Source organism: Microtus ochrogaster, unplaced genomic scaffold (assembly GCF_000317375.1).
Source record: "Microtus ochrogaster isolate Prairie Vole_2 unplaced genomic scaffold, MicOch1.0 UNK1, whole genome shotgun sequence".
Taxonomy (NCBI): Eukaryota; Metazoa; Chordata; class Mammalia; order Rodentia; family Cricetidae; genus Microtus; species Microtus ochrogaster.
In genome coordinates this window covers 40,777,493-40,804,099 of record NW_004949099.1, presented here as the reverse complement: position 1 = coordinate 40,804,099, position 26,607 = coordinate 40,777,493, and the positions used below count along the sequence as shown (strand labels likewise).

The 26,607-nt window shown below is 48.2% G+C and overlaps 1 protein-coding gene across 1 annotated transcript in view; it reads left to right on the top strand.

Annotated features, from left to right (window-relative positions):
- Nucleotides 1-26,607, top strand: part of Prmt8 (protein arginine methyltransferase 8) — an 87,596-nt gene that overhangs the window by 37,704 nt on the left and 23,285 nt on the right. The window contains exons 3-6 of the mRNA XM_005365276.2: nucleotides 6,420-6,575; nucleotides 9,327-9,390; nucleotides 23,463-23,605; nucleotides 24,380-24,467. Coding sequence (XP_005365333.1) covers nucleotides 6,420-6,575; nucleotides 9,327-9,390; nucleotides 23,463-23,605; nucleotides 24,380-24,467 — 451 coding nt within the window. The remainder of the gene's footprint in view (nucleotides 1-6,419; nucleotides 6,576-9,326; nucleotides 9,391-23,462; nucleotides 23,606-24,379; nucleotides 24,468-26,607) is intronic.

Genomic DNA, 26,607 nt, shown 5'->3' with positions numbered 1-26,607 from the left:
GTGTGTGTGTGTGTGTGTGTGTGTGTGTGTGTGTGTGAGAGAGAGAGAGAGAGAGAGAGAGAGAGAGAGAGAGAGAGAGAGAGAAAGAGAGAATGAGACTAAACCTGTCATGAGCTTTTGAAGCTTCAAAGTCCACCCCCATGACAAATTTTCTCCTACAAGGCCCCATTTCCTAAACCTTCCTAAACATTCTACCAACTGGGAATCAAACTTAAATACATGAACCTATGGGGCCATCCTTATTCAAACCAGCAGACTTGGGAACTGCATCCAGAACCCCAAATGACTGGGCCTGCCTGTAGCTCACCCACTGGAAATCAAGCACACTGGGGACAGTCTTCCCTGCATCTCCACATTGACCCCAGGAAGCCCCACTCTGAGTTCCTGGGCCAACCCCAGGCTGCCCACAGTGATGCTTTCCTGAGTTATTTTTGGTCTCTGTAATTCTTTCAGGACTTGACATCCCTGCCCTCCCCCAACCAACACACACACTGTGACCTGGGGCTTGCAGTTGTCAAGACTTTGAGTGTGTGTGCATGCGTGTGCATGTGCGCGTGCGCGCGGTAGAGAGAGAGAGAGAGAGAGAGAGAGAGAGAGAGAGAGAGAGAGAGAGAGAGAAAGAGAGAGATATGGGGTTTCACTATGTAGCCAGGTTGGCCTTGAACTTGTGGCAGCCCTCTTGCCTCAACCTCCCAAGTGCTGTCTAGCCTGGTTCTGCTTAGTTTGTTGATGGGGAACAGCCTCATGACTGACACATGAGTGTGAAAGATTGGCCTGACTCTGCTTAGGAGAAAGCCACCAACTAAATACCAGACCAGGCACCCTCAGTCAGACGTTTTAATTTAAAAAAAAAAAAAACCCTAAATTTCTATGTGCTGTAGTGCAGACTAAAGGGTCTGCAAGTCACAGGTAACACCTCTACCCCACTGCCTTAGCAACCTTCTCACGGGGAAGTGCTTCTGCACACCTATCTTCAGTCCCTCCTGTTGCTGCTGCAGGCCACCTCTAGACCCAGCTAGGGTAACATACATGTCTTTTAATACAGGTGTGACTAGATGGGTGGCCTTCACCCCTGTGACTGGTCTCCAGGACCACTGAATATGAAAGGAGATAGGGGTGTGAATGGGTGGAATGAGGCGCTCTGTGCAGAGAGGCACTCCCTTACCTCTTGTGACTTAGCAGCAGGGACCTGCTCATCACTAAAACTCTCACAAGGATGCTCTGCTTAGAAAGGCAGGACCTCAGATATACAGAATGGGTAAGCTGGCTGTGCAGTGGTTCCCTGGCCATCATTAGGCTACTTTGACAATGGCGGTATGAGAGCTTGGCTGAATCACAGTGTGGGTGGATGGGCAGAGTGAGGTTATTCTATAAATATAGACAAAATGGGTGGAAGGAAGGGGGCTAGGCAAGATATATATACATACATACATGTTTGTATGTATGTATGTATGTATGTATGTATGTATGTATGTATGGTCTTTCCATCCACGGCTTCACCTAGAGAGGATGCAAGAGGGCAGGGCCAGGAGAAGAGGACCTTAACACCTTCCGGCAGAACCCAGAGTGGCTGCTGTGGGCTTCCTGGGGCCTTCAAAAAAGAGGGCAGCCTCCAGGTCCCCAAGAGGCAGCTTGAATTTCAACATCTGCTGCTGGTCAGAGGGTCCCTGCCTGTGTGGCCTGTCCGCTGGCCAGCACATGTGTGCCAAGCACCTTCTACAAGGTCTGCTAGGTACCTTGCTATGGAAAGTCGACTTTCCCCATTAGCCTAGCACTGACACTTGTACAATTTTCTTTATTTGCTCAACCATCACATCAGCCCTAGAAGTAGGTGCTACTGTGGCATTATTCCACAGATGAGGATGCGGAGGCACCAGACACTCGATGGCGGGCCGTGTCAGAGAGCTTAGCCACCGTGGAGGTGTGGTGCAAGAGCAGTGGTTGAGGCTCCGGCATCTGTGTGCAATGGTCATATGTTCTGTGTTTCTGTCTTCTGGTTTATCGAGCATGTGCGGCATGCCCTCGCCTGTTCTGGGGACAGAGCCTTGCATGCTTGTGGCACTGGGATCTAGGGATATCCTGAAGAGAAAGGATTTGCTCATCCTCAAAGTAAAAGCCAGACAGGAACTCAGTCCAAGTGCCCCCTTCACACTCGCAACTTTTTAACATTGAAGCCGCCAGCACTGGGGCAGCAGGGGAAGTGGAAGCTGGCCTTCAGAGTAGTTCTCCATTCTTTTTCACCTTCCAGGTCTCTAGAGGATCTTCTCTTTGATCCACTGTAGCTAAAGGCACAAGAGAAAGGATTCTAGGCGCTACCGTGCAGCCTGGTTAAGGGGTACATTTTATCATGGTACCTGTGCACAGAGCTTGAAAGTATGGATGGAGACCAGCAGGACTAAACAGACACAAGGACACATGGCTGATTGTAGGCTTCTCTTGGTAATGGAGAACACCAATATATTTAAAAACCAGTGAGGATGGAGGAAGTTGGCGTTCCACAAACAATCTGGCCGAATGTATCACTCGCAGAGTACTGCATGCCCAAGCTGCAGCCATGTAAGCTTTTCAAGCGCATGTGGAAACAGTTATTGAGGTGGATCCTGTGCAGGGTTCATTAGCTTTCCATTACTGTGACAAAAATGCCCGAGATAATCAGTTTTCAAGAGGACAGTTTGGTTTGGGCTCAGATTTAGAGGTTCTGACCACAGATTTGTGGTCTAAGAATTTGGACCTCCCTAGGAGGCAGTAATCATGGTGGCCTCAGAGCGGCCTGGAAGTGAAGAACTAGGAAGGGATAGAAGTCTCAAATTGTCCCTTTCAGGGACACCTTTGATGATCCACATTCCTTATACTAGGCTCCACCTATTAAAGGTTCCACTGCCTCCCCTAGTACCACAGGCCTGGGACCAACACTGGAGGGTTTGGAGACCCGCAGGGTCCAAACAGCACCATCACTCAACAACCCTCAGTGTAGAAGACTGAGACCACACAGTGTGCTCCTTAAAGCGAATGAGAGACAGGCCTGCAGGCTTCCACCTAACATCTTGGCTACTCAGGAGGCTCAGGCAGGAGGATCAAAAGTTCAAGACCAGCCCGGGGCTACAGTGAGTCCGAGAGCAACCAACACAAACTGGTGAGATTTTGCCTCAGGATAAAGGGTGGGGAGAAAAGGGGCTAGAAAAAGCCAGTGTTAGAGTAGTGATCTAACCTGTGTGAGACCATACATTTAATGCTAACACTGGCACAATCAAAATTCAAAACCTAAAATAATTTATCCAGAAAAATCTTCAAATGGCTGGAAATCAAATTACTCTTCCTTATAGCCCATGCCTGAGAAGAAAACATGAGTGGAATTAGAAAGCATTCCAGATTATGCGGCTCTAAGAGCCCAACACATCAAAATCTGTAGGATGCAGTTTAAGGCATATTTACAGTGGTTCTCAACCTGTGGGTTGCGGCCCCTTTGAGGGTCACATATCAGCTGTCATGCATATCAGCTATTTACATTACAATTCTTAACAGTACTGAAATTACAGTTATGAAGTATCAGGGGTCACCACGACAGCAGGAACTGTATTAAAGGGTCACAGAGTCTGGAAGGTTGAGAAGCACTGATTTAGAAGGAGATTTATAGCTGCAAATGCTTCTATTAGGGACAAAAGTGAAAACACAAACACCAAAACCGAAAAGCAAAACCTTCACCTTACAAAACTAGAGAGTTAAGAACACATAAAGCTCAAGTCAAAGAAAGGAAATGATACAGATGGGAGCAAGTCAACTAAAGAGAAATCAAATGGTAAAGAAAACCATCAGAGCTGAAAGTTTTGAATTTGATGGCACACATTAACTGTATAAAGTAACTGATTTCACTGTGACAGTTTCATACTGAATACTGCTCAATTTAATCTCATTTACTCTGATCACCTCTTTTAGTGCCCCCTTGATCCCAAACCACCCCTTATTTTCTTCTACACTTTTATAAACAGCGGGATTCTACACATGAAAGAACATACCACTTTCTGAATCTGCTTATTGCGCTTAGCGTGATGATCTCGGGGTCCTTCCAGTTTCGCTCATGGAGTGTGCTTTCTTCTCGTTCGTGCATGAGTACAGCCCCATTGTGTAGGTACACGGTCAGGAGTGGCAGGATCACCTGGCTGTTTTACTTGCAGGGTTTGGAGGACTCTCCGTACCAATGTCTGGTGACAACACTGCCTTCCACGCTACCAATGGGTTCTCTTTACCTTCGCCAGCGTGTTGTTGTTGTTTGTTTGTTTTCTTGACAATAGCCATGCTGACTGGGGTGAGAGACTCTGAACATAATTTTGCATTTCCCTGATGACTAAGAAACTTCATTTTTTTTTTGGCCTTGAATTTATTGGACATTTTGTCTTTCTTCTTTGAGAAGTATCTGTTCAGCTCATTTGCCCATTTATTGATTGGATTATTTGTTCTCTTGGTTTCTGTAGCTATTTATAGATTCTGAATATTAATTTCCTGCCAGATGTATAGCTGGCAAAAGTTCCCTTCCACTCTACTGCTTCCTTGGCTGGGAGAAGCCTTCTCATTTCACGCAATTTCATTTGTCAACTTTTTATTACTGTTTCTGAGTTACCGAGCCCCTGTTCAGAAAGTCCTTGCCCATGTCTATTCATCAAGCGTCCTTTTCCAAGCTCAGATCTTGCCCATGAAGATCAATGACCCGTTTTAGTTAGATTTTGTATAGGGTGAGAGATAGAGATCAGTTACCCTCATCTGCATGCGGATAGCCAGTTTTCCTAGCACTATCTGCTGAGAAGCTATCTTCTCTCCAACAGATAGATAGCTTTCCTCACTTTGTTGCTCTTCATGGATTTCTGGGTTCTCTATTCTATTCCTTTGGTGTCTGTGTTGGCTTTTGTACCAGCCCGTGCTGCTTTTGCCGAGGCTCTTCCATAGTAACTTGAGATCAGCAAGTGATCCCTTCAGCAAAGCCCTTTCCACTCAAGATTACCCTGCGTTCTGATCTTCTGTGCTGCCATCGGGACATTAGTTTTGGTTTTCCTGGTTCTTGGAATGTCATTGGTATTTTATTTTATTTTATTTGGTTTTTTTCGAGACAGGGTTTCTCTGTGGTTTTGGAGCCTGTCCTGGAACTAGCTCTTGTAGACCAGGCTGGTCTCGAACTCACAGAGATCTGCCTGCCTCTGCCTCCTGAGTGCTGGGATTAAAGGCATGCGCCACCACCGCCCGGCTGTCATTGGTATTTTAATTGGGCTTGTGTTAAATTTCCTGGTTACTTTAATGTGGCCATTTCCATAGTAGTTCTCCTATAAGAATATTCTTATTTTCTGGTGTTTTCCTGGGCTTCTTCCCGGGGTTTGGTAGTTCCCAATGCAGATGTCTTTTCTCCTGGTGTCACGTTCCTTCCTACACACGGAATTCTGTAAGGCTATTGTGAATGAGATTGTATTCTGCATTTCATATTTATAATTGGGGTCTAGAAAAGCCACAGAATTTTGCACGATGATTTTATACTCTGAAAGTGTTTGTCAGAGGTAAGTTTTTCAGAGTCTCTAGTGTCTTTCAATAACAGGACCGTGACTTCCGCAAATGGAAGTCAGCTTGCTTTCTCATCTCTGTCTTTTAAATTTCTTCTCTCTTCCTTCCACTCTAGTTAAGAATTTAAGCATCATTCTGAGTAGGTGTGAAGGAAGTGATCACTCTTGTCTCATTCTCAAGTTTTAGAGAACAAGTTTTCAGTTTCCCCCATTCAGCGTAATGTGGCTGTAAGTTTCCTGTGTGTAGATCAAAAGTTAGGTTTCAGACCAGTTAAATTAATAACACTAATCTAAACTGATATATATATATATATGGAGAGAGAGAGAGAGAGAGAGAGAGAGAGAGAGAGAGAGAGAGAGAGAGTCAATGAGCACTCTTAAAAGGTGATCTCTATCTGGAGTCATATAGGACATACAATTCAAACCAATGTAGTGGATTCCTGGAACTAAAATTGCAGCAAGTGAAAACACAAAAGATACTAAGTTTCTAAGATGAGAGGAGGTGAGCTGGCGGAGCTGACGCAGGCTTCTGGAGGACAACAGTCTGATGATTCCTTCTTGGGTCTCTCGTGCTGTGGGCGCTGTTTTGATCTTTCCTGTTGGTTTTAGGCAAACTGGAGCAGGCTTGGACACAACCTTCTTGTCTTATGCCTCTCCGCTATCTTTCAAGGGGACCTTTAAAGCGGGCTTAGTTTAGCATGAGGCATGCGACCTGCACACCCTACAGAATCCTCATTAGCTCCGGTGAGGTCATAGTGTTTCCAGAAGGTGTTACTGGGATGATTCGGTTGCCTGTCATCCAGATGTGCTCCCGTGACTCAGGTGTGCTCCCTGATGCCCGAGTCCCCTGACTACAGCTTTCTTTTCCTTCCACTGCAGGAAATGCTGAAGGATGAGGTGAGGACACTCACGTACCGGAACTCCATGTACCATAATAAGCATGTGTTCAAGGACAAGGTGGTGCTGGATGTTGGGAGTGGCACAGGGATCCTCTCCATGTTTGCTGCCAAAGCAGGGGCCAAGAAGGTGTTTGGGGTAAGCATGCTACCCTCCCCTGTGTTGGCTTCCGCAGAGTGGTCTTTGCCTCTGACTTCCTCTGGACTTCCCTACAAAGACCCACCCTGGTCCACTATCTCTTTTTCGATTTATGCGCTGTGCTGGGGATGGAACCCAGAGCTTTGAGCATGTTAGGCAACCACTGTCCCACCAAGCCACCTCCCCAGCCCCAGTCCATCTCTCTTGCTAGAGGATCAGAGGAGATGAATCACAGTTCAGTTCTAATATCCTTACTGCCATTACCATCAGCACCACTACCATCAGCACCACCACCATCAGCACCACATCGCCAGCAAGAGTAACACCATCACCATCACTGCGACAAGCCTTCCTTGCTTCAGGCTTCCTTCTCTCAAAGCTCATCAGCCATGGACCTCTGATGCTATGAATCTCAGTGGTCTTGAGGCCGTCTGGTGATACTACACTGTCCCTTCAAGGGCAGAGGCCCAATTAGTGCCAGCCATGCTCGGGCCAAGCAGGGCACAGCAGTCTCTGGCTCCTGAGTCAGGGGGATACAGCCAAGTTGTTGCCAGGGCTCCTGCTTGGTGCCTCTCAGTTGTAATTTGGCATTGACTGTCTATTGTAAGTGTCTCTGGCCCTGCCAGGTTTAGCCAGCTTCTTTCCCATGAGCTCATTTCAGTTGCTCCTGTTCTAGGCTTCTCCTTCTACTCTCATCGACTCCGCTGGGAGGGAAAGAGATTGTGGACGTTAAAGATAGGAAGCTAGACAGGAGGTGATAGGAGGTGAGAAACAGAAACTAGAGAGACTTGGAGGAAAGCTAGAAGAAAGAAAATGGAGTGGAAGGCAAAGAGGAAAGAGCAAGTGATGAGATAGAAGCACAGGGAAGAGGAGGGAAGGGAGACAAAGAATCAAAGTGTATAGCCTGGCCGGTGGGCTCCACACAGTAGGTGACCCCTGTGTTTGACGTGCTTGGACTCAGGTCACCCTTGAAAGGGACGACAACCTGTTGCCAGAGGCCTGAGAGGCAGCTAGGACACAGTCAGCTGCCTGTCTGGAGCTGCTGTGTTCTTTAACGCTAACCTCAGGAGCCATGTGTATGGGGGGTGACACATTAACAAGAAGGAAGAGAGGACAGAAGCACCATCCACAGGAGATGGAACCCAAAAGCCAAGGGTCTGATGACCAAGGAAGGGTGGGTCCTCCTGGAACAGAGCACAGGCAGTGGCATCTGTCCCCTTAGTTATTATTATCTTTCTAGCCCCCCAAAGGTGGACAGTGGACAAGGCCACCAGAAATCCCTCAGGGACCCCCTGCAATGACTTCTAAAGTCCTCTATTTCAGAGAGCCAGGCAAAGTGGCAGAGAGGCCTCCAGAAATGACCCTCAGCTCCCAGCACCCACAACACATCCTAATCTACTAGACCCTGGGATGGGTCTGGGCCTCCAACCTTTCCCATGAAGCCTTGCTCTCAGCTTACGGTCAATTTATTTCTCAAAGAATTTTGCCCTTTCTTAGAGATTTGGGGATCCTGAAAAGGCTTCTACACACAAGCGAACAGATTCCATCAAAGGAAGAGTCCACAGAAGGCCGTTGTGAGCCAGCTTTAGTTACTGTAAGAAAATGCCTGAGACAATCAATTTCAAAAGATGAAAGGTTCTGTTTGGCTCACTTCATGGTCACTTGGCTCCTTGGCTTGGGCCTGTGATGAGCCATCACAGTGCCGTGAGAGCACAAGGTAAACGAAGGCCTCACTTTCTGGTAGGAAAGGGAAGGAAGGAAGTGAAGGGCTTGCAATCCTAATATCACATTCAACGACATGCATCCAATGACCTAACTTCCTTCCACCAAGCTCCCCATCTTAAAGGTTTCACCAGGCTACTAACACCAGCAGGCTGATGACTGAGCAGTCAACACAAGGGCCTTTAGAAAACATTTATCCAAATCAGCTCAAGGGTTCAGAGTTGGCTATGTGTGTACCTCAGTAGAAGGGACTCTTAAGACCAGTCCTGAGAGCTGTCCTGAACTTCCTGTTCAAGAACATGCCAACTTTAGCCTGCAGGACTTAGTGATGAGATGGAGAAGGACACTCATGGTGACTCTAGCCTCGCTCTGCCTCCCCCCCCCCCCAAGAGCTTAGTCCATTCTGCTTTCCCTCTTCCCCCTCCTGCAGGATGGTCAGATTAGTCAGCTACTCTTTAAGCTCCAGCGCAGAAACAGGGTCTCCACAGTGGAGGTTTGATCTCCAGGCAAAGTGGTCAATTTAGTAAAATGCCACTTAACCACCCAATGAGAGGATCAGATCCTAGTTCTCCAGCTAGCACGAATTTAATGTGTGGCTGTGGCTAAGACTATGAAACTCTCTGAACCTCAGCTTTTCCGTCTATTCAGTTGGTTCTGGTTCTAGAGAGGTTAATTTTGACTCAGCTTCAGAGGTCTTGGTACATGGTTGTTAGCAGTGTTGTTCCTGGCTTGCAGTGAGGCAGTTGCCATTGTAGGTGAATTTGGAAAAACAAAGCCACTTCCCTCCTGGAGGCCAGAAAGCAAAGAGAGGAAGAAGAGGAGGAACTGAGGTCTCCATACCCCTCTCAAAGGTGTGTCTCCAATGACCTAACTTCCTCTTACTTGGCCCCTTTGCTTCCTCACAGTACCCTGTGCTGGGACTGTTCCCAGCCTCCAACACTTGGGCCTCCGGGAATTTTGAAGGTCCAGAATTTAGCAGGTGGCTGTGCTTTTTAAATTCCTGTCTCTTTTGTTCTGTGTACTTTCTAGATCGAATGTTCCAGTATTTCTGACTACTCAGAGAAGATCATTAAGGCCAACCACCTGGACAATGGTAAGGCCTACTTCAGAGTCTTTCCTCGTGGTGATGATGGGATGGGGGCTTGCATTTTCTGGTTCTGGTAATGCAGGTGGGCACAAGAGAAGAGAGTACGGGACATGTAGTTTGGGAGAGGTACAGCTCCTGCTGGAACAACCACTCACAGAACTGTGGCCCTGTAGTGTGGGGTTTCCCTCTCTTGCTAGTCAGGGGACATCAGCCCCACCGTAGCTGTCAGTCAGCCCTGTCTGTGACTGAGTCCTGGTCATCATGCCCTCTGCTGGGCCCATCTTGAGGCTGTCAAGTCTGTGAGGTGGCAGCTAAAGTTCTTCTTCCCTGTGTTCTCCATACCCGCTCTGTCCTCTTCCGTCACCTGTCCAGGGGTATCGGCCAGAATGTCTGCCACAAGCCCTGGTGTTGATGGAGTGTGTGCTCATTGGGCTGATCTGGGGAATGAGGCCTTGATCAAGCTGGGCTCTGATTGCAGGGAGTGATGTGTTCCCTCTCTTCCTATGATCTGTGACATCCCTAGCCCCTCTCAGTGGCCCATCTTCAGTATGCTCAGACCTGCAAGGGTCCCTGACCAGGCCACCGCCTCATAATTTTTCTCCATCAGCAGGACCGACTATATAGCTGCCAGACCCAATGCTCAGCACTGGGGCACTGAGGACTTTGCATTCCAGGAGCATATCTGGTCCTGGGTGGAGGTGGTGGCGGGAGACCAGAAGCCACATTGTAAGGAATGGGTTGGAATGGCGTCAGGGCTGGCAGGAGCAGTGAGGCTAAACTAGCTGGGTACCGTGGCAAGGTATGGGGGCAAGGTCAAGTCCATAAGGCAGGATTCCCATGCACAGTTCCAAAGGGTGGGAAGTCTGGCACATGGAGGGATGGACATTCCTGAGAGAAATAGGCTGGGTTTACTAGCAGGCCTGGGAGCAGGGTGGATCAGGAGACTGGGACCCTGGGCAGTGAGGAGTTGGCTGGCCTAACCTTTCCACCTGTAAGACAAAGGATAGAGCCCTGGATGCACCTCCTGCCGTACCCCCGAATTCTTCTGCTCTTTCATAGGCAGCCCAGTGTCCCCATGGGTCTGACCTGAGATAGCAGACGCCATGGAGCCCTTCCACTTCCTACTATGCCCTACTTCGAAGTAGGCCAAACACCTATTTCAGTGTGGCCTCAGCCTGCCACCTGTGCTGTCTGTGGCTTGACCCACTTGCTGCAGACTCCATGAGAGACAGGAGCATAAATCATTCCACAGACTTGTGTGTGTGTGTGACCATGAACCTGACTCTGGGGACAGAGCTGGGAATACAGATACTAAAGAAAGCAGCAACCAGTCGGCGTAGAGCACCTGGTGACACTGCTCTTCTGATCATTGGGTGGCAGGGTAGCTGGGGACCTTCCCCTCATGTGAGGTTAGACCCCTCTCAGGCAGCACATCCAAGGTCCAGTCTGAAAAACGTGAAGCAAGCGGGCTGACAGAGCGTCTGTTTTCTGTGGCTATAATAAAATATCTGAGGTGGGAAAATTTATAAAGAAAAGATTTTTGCCTCATCATTCTGAATGCTTGGAAGCCCCAGACTGGTTGGATGTATCTGGAAAGAGCCTTGTACCACCTCTCCTCACAGGGGAAGTGTGGGAAGGCAAGGAGGCAAAAAACAAAACAAACAAAAAAACCCACTCAGCATGATCCATCCTTCCCCTAAGAGTAACACTAATCCATTTGCTGGTACTCTGTTCCCATCACCTGACATTCTGCTGGGTCCCATCTCCCAACACCACTATACTCGGAGTTCAAAGATCCTGCACGTGAACTTTTGAGGCCACACTCAACCAAAGTACCTAAAGTCCAGAAGAGGAGAGCTTTGGGCAAGATTGAACTAGGCATGCTCACTCAGGGACAAAAAGGCCCATGGGCCAGAGTACAGAGAGGGGAACTCTGAGACAAGGGGTGGGGGGCAAGGTGATCACACACAGCTCACTCTCAGACAAGGCTGGGTTTCTTTCTTCAGGCCAGGAGATCTTTTGGAGGGGGAGCCTTGAGGGTGGATGGATTGCAGACACGTTTAACACAAGCACACGGTCCAGAGGCTCCCGAGACAGATGTGTGGCCATGGAGGTGGAGAGAAATGAGCTGTGTTGAAGCCTCAGGGCCAGAGGACCTGATGCTGCTCATGCTCATGTCCTGGGGAGGATGGGTGGGGAGTAACCTACTGCAGGTGTCTGTCTGCAGGGCTCACAGAGGCGGCAGGAGAAACCAGAACTGCCTCTTCCTGTGAAGGGCTCGAGGTGTCCTGCTTTGGGTACCCAGGTGGATATGGTGAGGGAGACTTGGATTTATGCGTCTAGGCTTTGGGGGAGTCACAGGAGACTTCCATCAGGGATCATCGACATGGTGATGTCACCCAGAGCTACTTAGGAGAAACCAGACAGAGATAGGGCTGAAGATAGGACCGCTCATCATTTGGACATTATACAGGGGAGGAGGGTCCAGCAAAGAAGTGGAGAAGATGCTACCTTGGAGGTTGGTGAATATTCAAGAGCAGCCCAGGGAATGCTGAGGCTAGGCAGGCTGGTGCCAGGGTAGCAGCAGTGGAATGTGGCCACTTAGTAGGGATTGGTGTTACCAATGAGACTCCGTGTAGCAGAGGCAAGAGGCCTGTTAGAGTAGGACTAGGGGAGGCTGTGATGTGGGGACCCCAAATACCTTTTCTTTCAGTAATGGGGACCAGGGAAAATGGAGCAGTCGCTACAGAGGCTATAGAGGTCAAAGAAGGGAAAAGCTGGGGGAATGTATGTGATTCAAGAGAAATATAGGAAGAGGTATGTGTGGCATGGATCTTGAAGGGCTAGGTATAGATCATAGGGGAGCGAGTGACCTTTATCATGGAGTAGGGACAATCTAGACATAGGAAGTAATGGGGGCAACTAGAAGGAGGTGGTTGGTAGCCTGACTTGCTTGTTCCCATTTGCTTTATGATGTGAATGCAGTCTTAGGCAGAGAAGGTAGACAGGGAGGGGAAGGGAGAAGAGAAAGGCTGGGTGCTCTTTGCAGGGCTTGCTAGGGTAGCAAGGATTGCTGGGAAATGCACTTCTCTCTTAGAGAGCTGTGGACCCTGCTGTGCAGAGGGCCCAACTCTCATTGTTTTGTGGGTTTTCTCTTTCCGTGCTCACTGTCTTATATGTGTGTGGAGCTGGAGGCTGCCTGGCTTTGATGAGAAGACAGGCAGAGGGAGGGGGATCAAGAAAACAAAGACAACAAATTGATGATGCAATCTATTTTTGTCAGCTTTTGTTCCCATACTGAAGTACCAGAGACCAGTTCTGTTTTAGAGGTTAAAATTAAGAACGAGGAAGCAGAGGGGAAGGATGCATGGGGCCAGGCTTGCTCTCTTTACGAAACCTGTTTTGCAAAAACTCAGGCCTCCAAGAGAGGTAGCCCATGCCTCCAATGACCTAAGGATGTCCAACTTGGCGCCCCTTAAAGGGCCCACCACTTTACATTAGTGCCACCCTGGAGTCCAAGCCTTTGATACATGGGCATTTGGGGAGACATTGGCTACTTTCAAGATGGGTAAAGATTGAAGCAGAGTGAAGGGAGAGGAAGGTGCTGGCAGCAGAGGCAAGGCCGGGGCACTGTATGGGCGGTTGCTGTCATGACCCTGAGCAATGCCTTCAGACTGAGCAGGGCAAATGTTGCTCAGACATCCCACCTCTGGCCTCTGACTTCTGGCTTGGTCTCTAGCATCTCTTAGCTCCCTCAGAAGGCATGGGGACCAGTCTCTTCTCAAACGAGCTTGACCAGACAGAAGAGGACAAGCATCTTTTCAGTGGAGAAGGGAAACCAGCCCACCCTCTCTGTATAATGGTGATACAGCCTGGCACCAGGCTTTCCCTTCCCTTCACCATCCCTCTGAAACAGGCAAGTGATTCTTCCCAGTTAACAGATGTGGAAACCAAGGCAAAGAGAGGTGGGGGCTGAGAGGAGCCAGAGCCCTAACCTGAGCTTTTGTCCCTGCACTTCCAACACGCGTTTGTGAATGGATGCGGAGCTCCGCAGCACCCACAATTCTGGAAGTGGGAACTTGAGTGAGTGTAGTTGATGAGGAATCAGATTTGCTGCTAGGGATGCTAGATTCCATTCCTCGACCCCAGGGGCCTTCCACTGGTGTGGGCCTCCTTGACAGTAGCTCCCAACCTCTGGGGTCTGCCTTTCCCCCTGTACTTGCCCACTTCCTTTGCTGCTGACTGAACTTAATTTCCCATCTTGCTATTGTCACAACATATTTGTAGTAAGTTAGTTCTGGGGGAGGTACTTTGAGTTCCTGTAAACATTCCATTCCCCATTTGTTTTTATCAGTCTATCTGTCTATCTATCTATCTATCTATCTATCTATCTATCTATCTATCTATCATCTACCTACCTACCTATCATCTCTAGCTATCACATGTGTATCATCTCTGTATGTCTATCTCTATCATGCATATTTCATCTGCCATCTATATCTATCTTCTATTATTTCTATACGTATTTTTTATTCTGTCTACAAGCTATCATCTGTTTGTCTGTCCCTCATCTATCATCTTATCATTTCTCTTTATAATTATTCTTCCTTTTACTTATTAGTTTATCACTTTACTGTGCATCCATGCTATACTTAGTAGATGCCCCCAGGCTGTCACTACTCACCCTGACACTCTGATCATCCCCGATAGGGTCTCTGAGAGCATCTTGAATCTGGCTCCTGGGTACTTTCTCCTCTTTTCTAGATTCCTGACCTCCCAGTTCCAGCCATTTCAGGCACACATTGCACTTCATCTGCCTCTATTTTCAATCAGTTCCTTCCCCAGTGTCCTTGAATGGATGGCAGTAACTAGAAATAAAGAAGGAACTGAACATACTCCTTAGCTTTAGGGTATCTCTGCAGAGAGCTGGGGACTGAGTATGTATGTGATATATGTGTGTACATATGTGTATGTGTGTTCATGCAAGCAGGTGTATGATATATGCATTGTGGTGTATGTTATGTGTGTTACATGTGGTTACGTGTGTTATACGTATTGTGTATATGCATTTGTTGTGTGTATGTGTGTGAATGTATGCATGTGTGTGATGAACACAACACTCATTTCCTGTCTCTCTCCTCACACTGTTGAGGCTGAGCTCATGTGGCTCCTCCACTTCTAACTCAGCCCCACGAGTCTGCTCTCCTTTTCTCCCTATCTCTATCCAGACCTCCTTCCTAGGAGAGCTAGGCCCCTGATATTACATATCGGCTGACTGGATCTCCCAGTTCCCCACCTCCTGGACCATATACGTATTTTCTCACTCTGTCACCTGTGCTGGACAGCTTTCCAAGTGGCATCCCACCTCGTCCATCTTAAAGGGCCCTCTTCCACCCTGGGGCACCACTATCCCACCCAGAACAGTCCTCTGAGAAATGCCCTTCATTCTCAACTTGGTGTCAGACGGCCAGGCTGGGCCACTGTCCCCTGACTCAGGCTTCCCCATCCCATGCTGCCCTGCGACATCTACATCACCTTTCCCTGGCAGCACGAACATCTAGATTGTTCAGCCCCAGCTCCTCTATTTCATGCTCTGGATTTTTATGGCTTACGCTTGGTTCTGTTTTGTCTCATGATTAACTGAAGCAAAGGCCTATGAAGACTAGACTGCTCTTACCATCCCCCCAAAATAGCTATCCTTATGCTTCAGGCATGCCCCCCCATATACACGGGATCAACAAGGGACCCCCAGGCCCAGTGGCCTTCATTTCTTCCTCCCTAGAAGGTAGACTAGGTAGGCGGGGCTGGTGAGATGCAGCAGAGCAAGTCCCCTGCACCAGCTTACTCAGCCTTGGCATGTGTCCTCGACAGAGGACAGCCTGACTTGCATGAGTGCTTCCATGGTGATGAGTTAGAAATGCTGCCACCACCCGTTGTATGCGTGTCGGGAGTGTGGGCGGTGGGCCATAAATAACAACACGCACACAAAATACCTGGCATCCAGCATCAGCGTGCGGTTCCCTCTCCACCTCCGTGTGCCTTCTGGGGTGGGCTTATTCCCATGGAGACACACACTTACAGGAAGCCACCTGCACAAATGGGCCACCTTCACGTGCCTCCATCCACACATGCTTCAGTTACTTTTTCTCCGACTTAAACACCAGCAATTATTTCCTCCATGACAGAACATCGCCGTGGGGCGGAGGGGGGACCTGAAGAAATGCTTCAGAAAGCCCCCTGGTTTGTGAAGATTGGCATCACAGAGATTGAAGTTCTGTAATTCCGTAAATAAACCAACTTTAAAAAAATGTATAGTCAGTTGACTCTCCAGAAACCTGAAGGGAGAAGATGAACCTCTCTGTTTCCTTCACCTGTGTCTGTCCCTAAGAGTGCATGTCACAGGTAGAAGAGGTCACAAGATAGCCGATGAAACACAGGGGCGGGGGCACAAGGGTCCGCAATCTAACTCACGAGGACTCTGTTGTGTCACACTGAAGAGCAAAGTGCTCTCCCAAGGAGGAGTATCAAGGTAGGGCTTGAAGGATTGTGGGAGATGAGCAACGAGGCAGGTCAAATGTCAAGCCCGTGACCTTACGTAGATTAGGTACTCAACAAATACGACGACAGCGTCCAGAGAAGATGCTGCTGTTGTTGTAAGCCAGTTCCTTATGAGGCACATTAGCACTCGTGGACAAGACAGCACTGCCAAACACCTGGGCTTCTGTGCTCATCAGAAAGCCCTTCTTTTCACTGAGGCTGATTCTTCCTCCCTGATGCTCTCCTGAAGTTCTGTTTTTTTTTCTCTCGGACCATACAAGCCAAGGAGTGGTCCCTGCTCACACACCCCTAGGCTCTTTCTCCTAGTCTGTCCCTGACTGTGGTGCCTCAGAGGGCCTTGCCTGCGTCCCTTTCTTTTGGGCCAGATACATTGATCAAGGTAGTTCCTACTGGCACCTTGACAGACATCACATCATGTGGCTACTAGCTAGAGATCAATGGCTGTGTGTGAGGAGGTGGTCTCCCCACCGGCTGCTGGCAGGTGTTGTCTCCTAATCTAAATCTACCTGAAAATGCTTCGAAGTCTGAGAGACATACTCTTTTTTTTTTTTTTTAAATTTAACCATCAATGTTCCATTTGATTTTCACCACAAGCTACCAAGATTCTCTCATCCATCACTTGCCCGAGGTCCTGGCTCCCAGCAGCTGCTAGCTGCATGTTTGGCAGCGTCCCACGGTGAATGCAGAAGTCTCTGCAGGAGACCTGTACTCACGTACGGAATGATCAGCTCTGGGACGCGGTCATGGACCTACAAAATAGCTTGTCATTGACTCCATTAGGGTGTCCATAGGACTGACACTTGCCTTTCTCCTTCCTGGGACCCTGCAGGGGCTGCTCCTAATTCACATCCATCTGGGTAAGTGCAGCCGGTCATCTTAGATAAGTTTCTGTGTGTGCCTCAGTTTCCTCTTCTGTGAAATGAGAACCATGGAGAGTCAGATCTCATGGTGCCTCTGTGGGGACCGGATGATGACTGCCACAAAGCTGTAGCAGTTCTGTATGTGACCTTGCAAACCCATGTGACACATTCAAAAGATCCGAGGAAAGGATATCGTCACTTTGGTGGCTTGGAGCTGGTCTTCATGCCCCTTCACGCTCCCCCCTCCCCAATATAGTCAAATCCCAAGGACCACATTTTCATCCCTTGGAGGTCCAGTCAAGCATCTGTGTCTAGCGCATCACTGTATGAAACAGCACAGCACTGGCGGGCAGGCAGCAACCAATACCTGTTAGCCATTGTTATTATTATTTCATTTATTAAGTTGACAAATAAATGCTGTCAGAAGAAGAAATGAGATTAATCACGTAAGACTGTTTTGCACAAACCTGTACCGCTAGCTCCTGGCAATTGCCTCTCCTTTTCCTAACTGCAGTGAAATACTCCATTAGTAATTTCATTGATTGAGCTCTTCAAGTGTTATTGTCCCATATGCCAGGCCCTGTGCTAGGTATTAAAGGAGTTAACCGTGTGGCTAGAAAAACAAAAATCATTGCTGTCACGAAGCTCCTAGCCTCACAGAGTCTAATGGCCACAAAGAGGAGGACAAAGACTTCTGTGTCATTAGAAGTCGTGACTGTGCTTAGGGAGAACAGGTGAGGAGGCTGGGGGCTGTACATTAGCAGGGCAGTCATGGAGGTGTGTGCGAGCAGCTCACATGCCTACTTTAGGGAGGTGGTTTTGCGCATGTCTTTACCCTGCTTGGAGTGGTCTCCTGCTCCCGATTGGCTTTTAGGTGGGCAATTGTGGTGTTGAGGGGGGGGCTTGAAGGAGTGTTAGTTATACCCTTGCCATCAGCTGACGCTATAGATCAGGACTCCTTCCTTCCCTCCTTTCTCTAGCTCTCCCACTCTTTCCCTCTGCTCCTGGTTTCCTTCCTGGAGCTGATAGTTAATCGTCCATAAGCACGGGTTGTAAAGGAACACTTTCTGAAGAGAGAGGTTTGGGGTGGAGACTTGAGAGAGTTAGGGCAAAGGCCATCCATGCTGAGGGGACAGGACCAGCAGGGACAGGACACGCCACTCAATGTCCATGGAAGGTTGGTTTCAGGACCCCCTGAAGATAACAATAACCAAGCACATTCAAGTCCCTTTAATAAAATGCCATCGTATTTGTATGTAGACTTTGAGTGTTACTTGTACATATCCCCTACATACTTGAAACCCCCTCCACATCCCTTAGAACATCTAATGCCATGGAAACACTATGTAAATAGTTGTTATGCGATACAGCCTGGGGAATAAAGACAACATGCATCTGTGCTCAGTACAGACACCACTTGCCTTTCAAATCTTCTCAACTCCCTGGTGGTTCAATCCGTGGATGCAAAACCTACAGTGGTAGAGGGTTTTCAAAACCTACACTGGTAGAGGGTTATCTGTACAAATCCCCTGGGGTGTGGGATATTTTGTCCTCGGTCCCTTGCTGGCTTCTGTTCTGGTTGTAGGGTTAGAATGAGAGCTGGGGGTGATACTCTGAACAATCAAGCCCAGTGGAAGCCATTCTGCTGGGTACAGTTTCATTCTTAATAACCATGTGGGCCAGGCCAGCAAGTGGCCAGTGTGTTGGGAGTTAAGCAGACCAGACCCTGCCAGTACCTCTCAGTGTTCAGGGATGGCTTAGGTTGGGTAGAAATCCTCAGATGGATTTGGAGAGAGCATTATGTGGGTGCTGTCCCCAGTTAGAAAGTCCACTGGCGAAAGCCAACAGGTCTTCGGAGCCCCAGTTTAGCAGATTGGTCTCCAAAGACCCTCAGAAATCTGGAGCTGGCTCTGATAGGAAGCATACCCTGGGCGAGGGGTAGACTTTCAAGCTCCTGGATCTCGGGTGAACAGGGATTTGGACCAGGAGAGGGTACCATTTTGTTGTATGCAGTATACTAAGGCTGCATGACACCCAGGGCCCACCTATGCTCCTGGAATCTGGTGGTGTAGGGCCATGAGATATGCAGAAAAAGACTCTGGTGCACTGTGGTGCGCAGGCTCTGATTCTGTGTGAGAGATTTGTGGAGTACCTGGGCTCTAGAGAACATGGGGTACAGAGGCAGGGTATGGGTTGATGCCCAGGAAGCTTGGTAGCTCTGACCAAGCCTCACTGCCCACATTTATTCTGCTCTTCCCTCATTCGCTCACGTGAGCAGCCTTGAGAAGGACAGGACAATCCTTCCATCCTTCAGCTTCCCTTCTCCCTCGCAAGTATTGCCCACTTCCCACACTGGCCCAGGTGCTGCAAGGTCAGCAGTGATTACATTCACAAAGTAGGGACAGGAGCCTCAGTAGGGCTGTGTGAGTTGTTCAGGTGACTCATTCTGATTAGATTCTTCTAGATCCCCATTCTCTTTATAAGCAGATGATAGCAGCAACATTCTCTCTGGGAGGATAGTTAACTTAATTCATGTGAAATTGCTCTTCAAGCCGCTCTTGAAATGTTGATCATTTTTTATTAGTATAATTAGGACTGGTTTGCAGCTCCTTGGTCTTTTAAACCAATGTCCTTGTTTTGTTTGTTTCAATTGTTTACTCATTTATCCATCCACGTGAGAAGTTTAGAATGTCTGTGGAGGAGCTCGTGCTCTGCCAGGTATTGGAAACCGGAAGCTAAAATCAGCAACTTGGAGAGGGGGTCATGGGCCGATGCCTAAGAGGCATAGTGATGATTGTGGGTGTCACCAAAACAGGAGACTAAGCAAAGTGCATGCAGAGAGAGGGGTTCTGGTGTGGTTGCAGTGATAGAACTGGGGGCTTCGGGATTCATAATCCATTTCCTGACCTGAGGGAATGTGACCTTACTGCTCACTTTTCTGTGGGACAGAATTACTGCCTAGATGAGCAGGATGGCTCATGCCTATAATCTAGCACTTAAGAGACTGAGGCAGGAGGTTCCCTCTGAGTTTGAAGCTAGTCCAGGATACATAGTACGTTCTAGGTCAGCCTGGGCTACAGGATGAGGTCCTAGCTAAAAAACAAAACAGGAAGTAAATAAAAATAAAAACAAATGGATAATTAAAATAAAAATTAAATGACATACCATGAGCTGCAGGCCTTATGGGGCCATCTGATTTTGATGGATACATTGAAATCCCAAATCAGGTTAGGCTCGTCTAATTTATTTTGTAATAACGACTCAAATAAAAAAAGAAAGAAAATCCCATTACAAGCAACAACAACTGAATTCTAGTTGTCTAATTTTCCAACTGAAGCCAGAGGGTAAAACTCCCAAGTTAGTACCTATGGCTCCCTGTGGTACATTTAGCCATGATTAATCACTGTAAAATTTATGAGCCAGGGTCCTGTCACAGCTAGTCGAACAAACTTTCCATCATACTTATGGCTTGGAAACACAGCTCCAGATTCGACCTCAAAGCCACCTTGAGCCGATGCTGCCCTGGTGCTGTGGGGGTCCAGACTGGGCAAGGGGATCTGCAGCCTAACTGTTCTGAGCCTTGGGGATGCTAGCTTCTACCCCTCAACAGCCTTCCTGTGGAGAAGGGAAATAGAGCTGTGTATACTTACACAGTCCTGTGGTCCTGTGAGCCGGCCTCCTGCTCTCCAAGAGTCTGTAGCCCCCAAGCAGCCAACACATGCCCTGTCAAGCATCTTGTAGCTTGTGCAACTGAACATAGATGTGATGTTCCCGGTGTTGGCTAGAGACATCAAGGCAGTGTCTCTGGTGAATTGGCTATGGGTCTGGCTACTTTCCTCGCAGCTGTAACAAAAATCCCTGACACAGGCAACTTAAGGTGAGTTTACGGCTCACAGTTGATGACCTCCATCAGGGCAGGGAAGGCATGGAAGCAGAATGAGGCCCTTTGAACCCGCAGTCGGGAAGCAAGAAGAGATGAATGCTAGTGCCCTTTCTCCCTTCCATTCGTTAGGGAACCCAGTACATAGGATAGGACTGCCCACATTCAGGTGGGATTTTCCTCTTCAATTAACTCATTCTAGAAACATCTTCCTAGACACACCCAGAGGTACATAGTTCCATGCTGATTCTGAATCCAGTCAAGTTGATGATGAAGCTATGGGAGATAATAGATAATGTGTGCTTTTAGTCTCATCAGTCTAAACACACATGTACGGAATATTCCTTGGGTGACCTCCCTGTTCCCTGTGCTAGACTTCTGATTCATTTGCTACTATATTGTGATCAGTATGGGCTATAATAGATAAGTAAGTATGCAGATAGACAACTCAGATAGAACCTAGGTAGATAGATAGAAAGATATAGATAGATAGATAGATAGATAGATAGATAGATAGATAGATAGATAGATAGATAGATAGATAACATACATTCATACATGGGTAATGGTTAATACTGACTGTCAACTTGACGTAGGAGATAATCTCTGGGTATGTCTATGAGGGAGTTACTATATTATATTAACTGATGTGGGAAGACCCATCCTAACTGTGGGCAGCACCATCCCATGGTCCAGGATCCAGGAATGAATGAAAAGAAAAAAATCAACTACAAACCCATGTTCATCTCTCTGGTTCCTACTGCAGTGCATTATAACCTGCTGCCCCATGGGTCTGCTATCCCGACTTCCTGTAAATGGACTATGTCCTCTAACTACAAACCAAACTAAACCTTCCTTCAATAGTTTCCCTCTTGAAGTATCTCTGAGGTCATCCTGGCTGGAGCCTGGCATTAAGCCCCCAGAGTGGGGTTACAAGGACCAGAGGCGGAAGGAGTCTCATCTAGGACCATATGAAGGCCATATTACGAGATGACAAAGTAATCCAAAACAGTACAGCTGCATGTAAAACGTTAGGAGATGTGCAAAGAAAACAGAAAAAGGAAGGCCATTAGACAGTGTAAAACTGTGGACAAAAATAATACAAGCCAGGCTTTGCAAGCTGTTCGTTGGGCAGAAGGGCAAGAGTGTGCTTGCTGGCTCCCCTGCAGAATGAGAAATAAATTAGAGTATTCTAATTGTGGGCACTTTCCAAAGCCCTTGGTTTTGTCCACTTGTGGATTCCCAAGGTGTGCCACCGGGTCCTTCTCTTATTGAATTCTTTCTTCACGGTCTCAGTCTCCCCCCCCCTCAAAAAAAAACACACAGGCTTAACACTTGCCTCCCCCACTTGTTCCAAAGGTTTTGGAGAAGTCTGGCCTTGCTGTGCTCTTCCTTCTTGGGGATAGGGGTCACAAATGCTGACCAGGCAGAGCACACAGGCCTCCGTGGTGGGTGGTGAGGATGGGTGAATGTGATTCTGACACCTTAGAAATTATTATTAAGCCTTGATTAGCCAGGCAGTGGAGAGGGAGCCGCCACCAGGCTGCTGATGGTGCCCTTATCTGTGAAGACGCTCAACAGAGGCCCTGACCTGTGTGCCCTTTGCTAGAGACGAGCCTCCAGCCCAAATTAATTGCTTGGATTCGAGGCAGACATGGTTTGTTTGGTTTGTGACTCTGAGGTCTGGCCTTCTGTTCAGTTTTGTTAGCGTGATTTTCCCAGGGGCTGTCACAGAAGGAGGGGTTCAGAGCATGAACACGTGTGCCCTTTCAGCAGAGATGTTAAGAAGGGACCAGACAACCACCCAACACTCCTTCACTGTCACAGCAGACCTTAAGGTTACCTTTCCTCTCCATCTGTGCATCAAAGAATACAAAAAGTATGTGTCCCCCTAGGTCAACTGGCCAAAAACTCAATTAACATCATTCTCCTGCTGTAGTGTGATGGAAAGTCACTTCTCATAGTGGGGGGGTATCCTTTTTCTCTCCTCCATATATTGTTAAATAAGGAATGTGTCTGCTCTGGCTACCTTCTGTTGAGCCTCAGCTAGAGGCCTTGCCAGGTGTTGCTTCATTTCCCCCACACAACCAGGCCCGTCAGAGACCTCATGCTCTCTGCTATTCTTTGGGGAATTGGATGGGAACTGCATGGCCAAGCGATGTGTGTAAAACCAGACAGCTAATTAGAAGCCCCAGCACTTAACCCTGGGTTTCTCTGTCTGCTGAGTCCATGGTCTTGTCAAAACACCAATTTACCTCTTTCACAGACACTAGGAGGGCAGCCACTGAGTACAGGGCCGTGGCTGTGTGTAGATGCAAGAGTAACACGTGGGGTGTCCTTTGTTCAGTTTGGGAGAGTTGCCAAGGTAACCTTACATGGAACTGGGAGTGCACAGTAGGACCGTTACAGTACCATTCCATCAGACCTGGACCATCATCTCACCTCGAGACCTCCGTTTTCTTAGCTGAAAGAGAAGATGGGGATAATGATAACGTGCTGATTCTTAAGGCGAATTACATAACATGGTGCCTTCTGCAAGCCTAGAGGAGTCAGGGGCAGAGTAATTGTCCAGTCCCTTTGATGAGGGATACACTCAAGTAGCTTTTAAAGACCTTAGCATTTTCAGAGATTGTGTAAGTTCCTCTGATGAAGGATAAGGTAAGTCACACCCTAAAAGCAGGGACGAGTGTGGGGCTCAAAACTCTGCAGCCCTGCAGCAAGGAGCCCGTGCTGCCTAGGGGGGTCCTCGCACAGCATGGCTCTGGGTTCTTGTTTTCTAGTTATTACCATATTTAAGGGTAAAGTGGAGGAGGTGGAGCTGCCCGTGGAGAAAGTGGACATCATTATCAGCGAGTGGATGGGTTACTGTCTGTTCTATGAGTCCATGCTCAACACGGTGATCTTTGCCAGGGACAAGTGGTTGGTAAGTGGTCCGCATGCTCTCCCCGTGTGGCTCTGATGGAGGTCTTGCCATATTTCCCTCCCATAGCTTCCCGCCTGGGAGGAATTAGGAAGACTTCAGAGAGGAATGGGCTAGAAGAGCGCTGTCTGGTGGCATCCCCTTCAAGGCTTAACTGCTTCAGGGCAACAAGTGATCAACCCTGGCCCAACATGCCCCGCTGTCGGCATGCTTCATCACAGGAGGTCTAACTTCATCCCCTGTGGCTAGAGCAGAAAGCCATCTCCTCTTGTTAAGACTGCCAGAGTCGAGCCGGGCGGTGGTGGCGCACGCCTTTAATCCCAGCACTTGGGAGGCAGAGGCAGGTGGATCTCTGTGAGTTCGAGACCAGCCTGGTCTACAAGAGCTAGTTCCAGGACAGGCTCCAAAACCACAGAGAAACCCTGTCTCGAAAAAACCAAAAAAAAAAAAAAAAAAAAAAAAAAAAAAAAAAAAAAAGACTGCCAGAGTCAGGGGCACTGGCTATGGCTTCACCAAGCCACAGGTTGATTCTCTGTCATTCCTTGATTTGCCTTCTGCCTCCGCATGTCCTGTCAGCTCCACCTGGGCTCCTCAGATTCCCCCTGCTCCAGATAAACACAGAATTATAGCCATGTCCGGCCAAGCCGTCAGTCCACTGAGTGAGAAGTGCTGGCAAGGGGGTGGTGCTTGTCTGGTGACTCTATGTGCAGTTCAAAATGTGATGTCTTTGTCAGGTGACTAGATTACGAGACCCATTTCCCCACAATTCATCAACAGAAACCTGGAGGGCTTATGTTTCCAGACCGGGCAGCTTTATACGTGGTAGCAATTGAAGACAGACAGTACAAGGACTTCAAAATCCACTGTAAGTCACTTTACGGTTCTCTGTTGAACTTCTGTTGGGTGCTGGGGGTGAGAGAAACTTCAGAGTGGACGGCTGGTGTCCTGGGAGAGTTTATCTGTGACCCTCTGGGATTCTTCTGTGGAGTCTTTCTCTCTTTTCCCAAGGCGGGAGGTCTACAGAGTATAAATAAACAAAGTAGCTGGTAACGGGAGTGAGAACAGAGCATGGAACCCGGACAGTCCGGGTTGTGTTTGTGCCAAAAATAGCAGGGCAGGTAGCTTGGATGTGGGGTTAGGTGAAGCAGGGTTTCCATCAAGCCAACCATTTTGAAACCTGCCTCCATGCCTATAAGTTGGTCTAAATCACTGTGACTCTGCATCGCATTAGGTAAAATATGGATTCTTCTCCAAGGTTCATTTAAGGGATACGTGTGATGAGGTGGGGAGGAGTAGACTCTCAACAAATTAGATAGTGTGGTGTGCGTGTGCGTGGGGGGGGCAGGGGCTCAGATGTAAATATGTATTCATAGTGTCTTACAAGTTAGAATGGTGTCTTCTTTCAGGCAAATGGCTCTATGTGGTGCTATATTCCTATAGTCCAGCACTCAGACTGATATAGGAAGATCATAAGTTTGAAGCTAGCCTGGGCTACATGTCAAGACCCCATATTTCTCTCTACACTACTTCAAACAAAAGAAGCAGATATGGTAGCTCATTCCGCTAATCCCAGCATTCGGGAGGGGGGTGGAGCACTGAGACAGGAGGATTATCTCAAGTTCAATATCAGCCTGGCATACAAAAAAAAAGGCCCAGTCTCAAAATAAAACAAAAACAAACAAACAAAAACCAATTTTTCCAACATTTTATCTGATTCTATAGGACCATTTTATTCTATTTCATTTTAAAAGCTATATTTCTTAGTGACCTGGGTCTGGCGTTTGATGGACTGGTACCCAGTGGATTTCTGTCAGGTGAGACACGGCCATGTCACCTGGAACCGCACGTGGCAATGGAGTGAAGAGCCCTTTAAACAGTTGACACACCAGCATTCAAACCAGAAGCAGGAGGGAGGAAGCAGTTCTAGGTCGCACAGCCGTCTGCAAGTCCAGGTTCACATCCTTGGGCCACTTCACCTGCTTGGGGAGACGGCTGCGGGGGCTGCACACACCCTTCTGGAAGCTGAAGGCCAAACAGTGAAGTGCAGAGTCAAAGTCCAGAAGTGTCAATGAAGGAGTGGCCTGAAGCTCATGCCCTGGAAATTAGAAAAGAGGACACAGGACTCTGAATGAAAGTCAGGAGATGTGGGGTGATGTGGGTGAAGGCTTTGACACCTGCCAACCCCAGGGTTTTAAATGTGGGCTTTGCCATTTACTGGCAAAGTAACCTTGAGCGGGTTACCTGACTTTGAGCCCCAGGGAGAGGCGATGCCCTCAATCCCAGTGACTCACAAGGACTAAAGCAGATGATACATGCCAATGAACACCACCGTTTGTGTGTGCATAGAGAGAGGCCAGGTCCAGCCTCTGAAGGAGTAAACCAGCATCTTGTTCTGCTCCAGGCTCTGCCAAGCCGGCTGGCCTCTGGTATCTTGGAATATGGGCCTCACATCTATCTCTTCATCGAAGAAGCCACTGGGCGGTGAACATAGCCAAGCGTGTGTGTAAAGAAATCACCCCGGAATGACAGTTTGGAGCTTGTGAGGAATAATTGCACTGAGTAGCATGTGGGAGAACATTCGAGACCATTCCTCACTCACATCCACTTAAATATTTAGTGATCTCCAAGGAAAGCTCTTTACGGAACTGCCTTGCAACTTCCAGAACAAGCTGGCCTCCTCCCCATCTCCCTCCCCAGAACCTGCTGGGAGTCCTTGGAGCAAGCACATTGCAATGAGCCATTCTGAACCCAGCAGAAGAAGGGACAGTGGCTGCTGCATAGGGGACAGCCCAGAACTGGAGAACATGCCATTCTTTCTCACAGTTCCTAAAGCTGCCTTTACAGCTCAGGAAAGGAGAAAACCAAGCTAACGATCAAACAATTGATCCTACTGCACGTACTGGCTTTGTGGGAGCCTAGGGAGTTTGGATGCTCACCTTACTAGACCTGGATGGAGGTGGGGGTTCCTTGGACTTCCCACAGGGCAGGGAACCCTGATTGCTCTT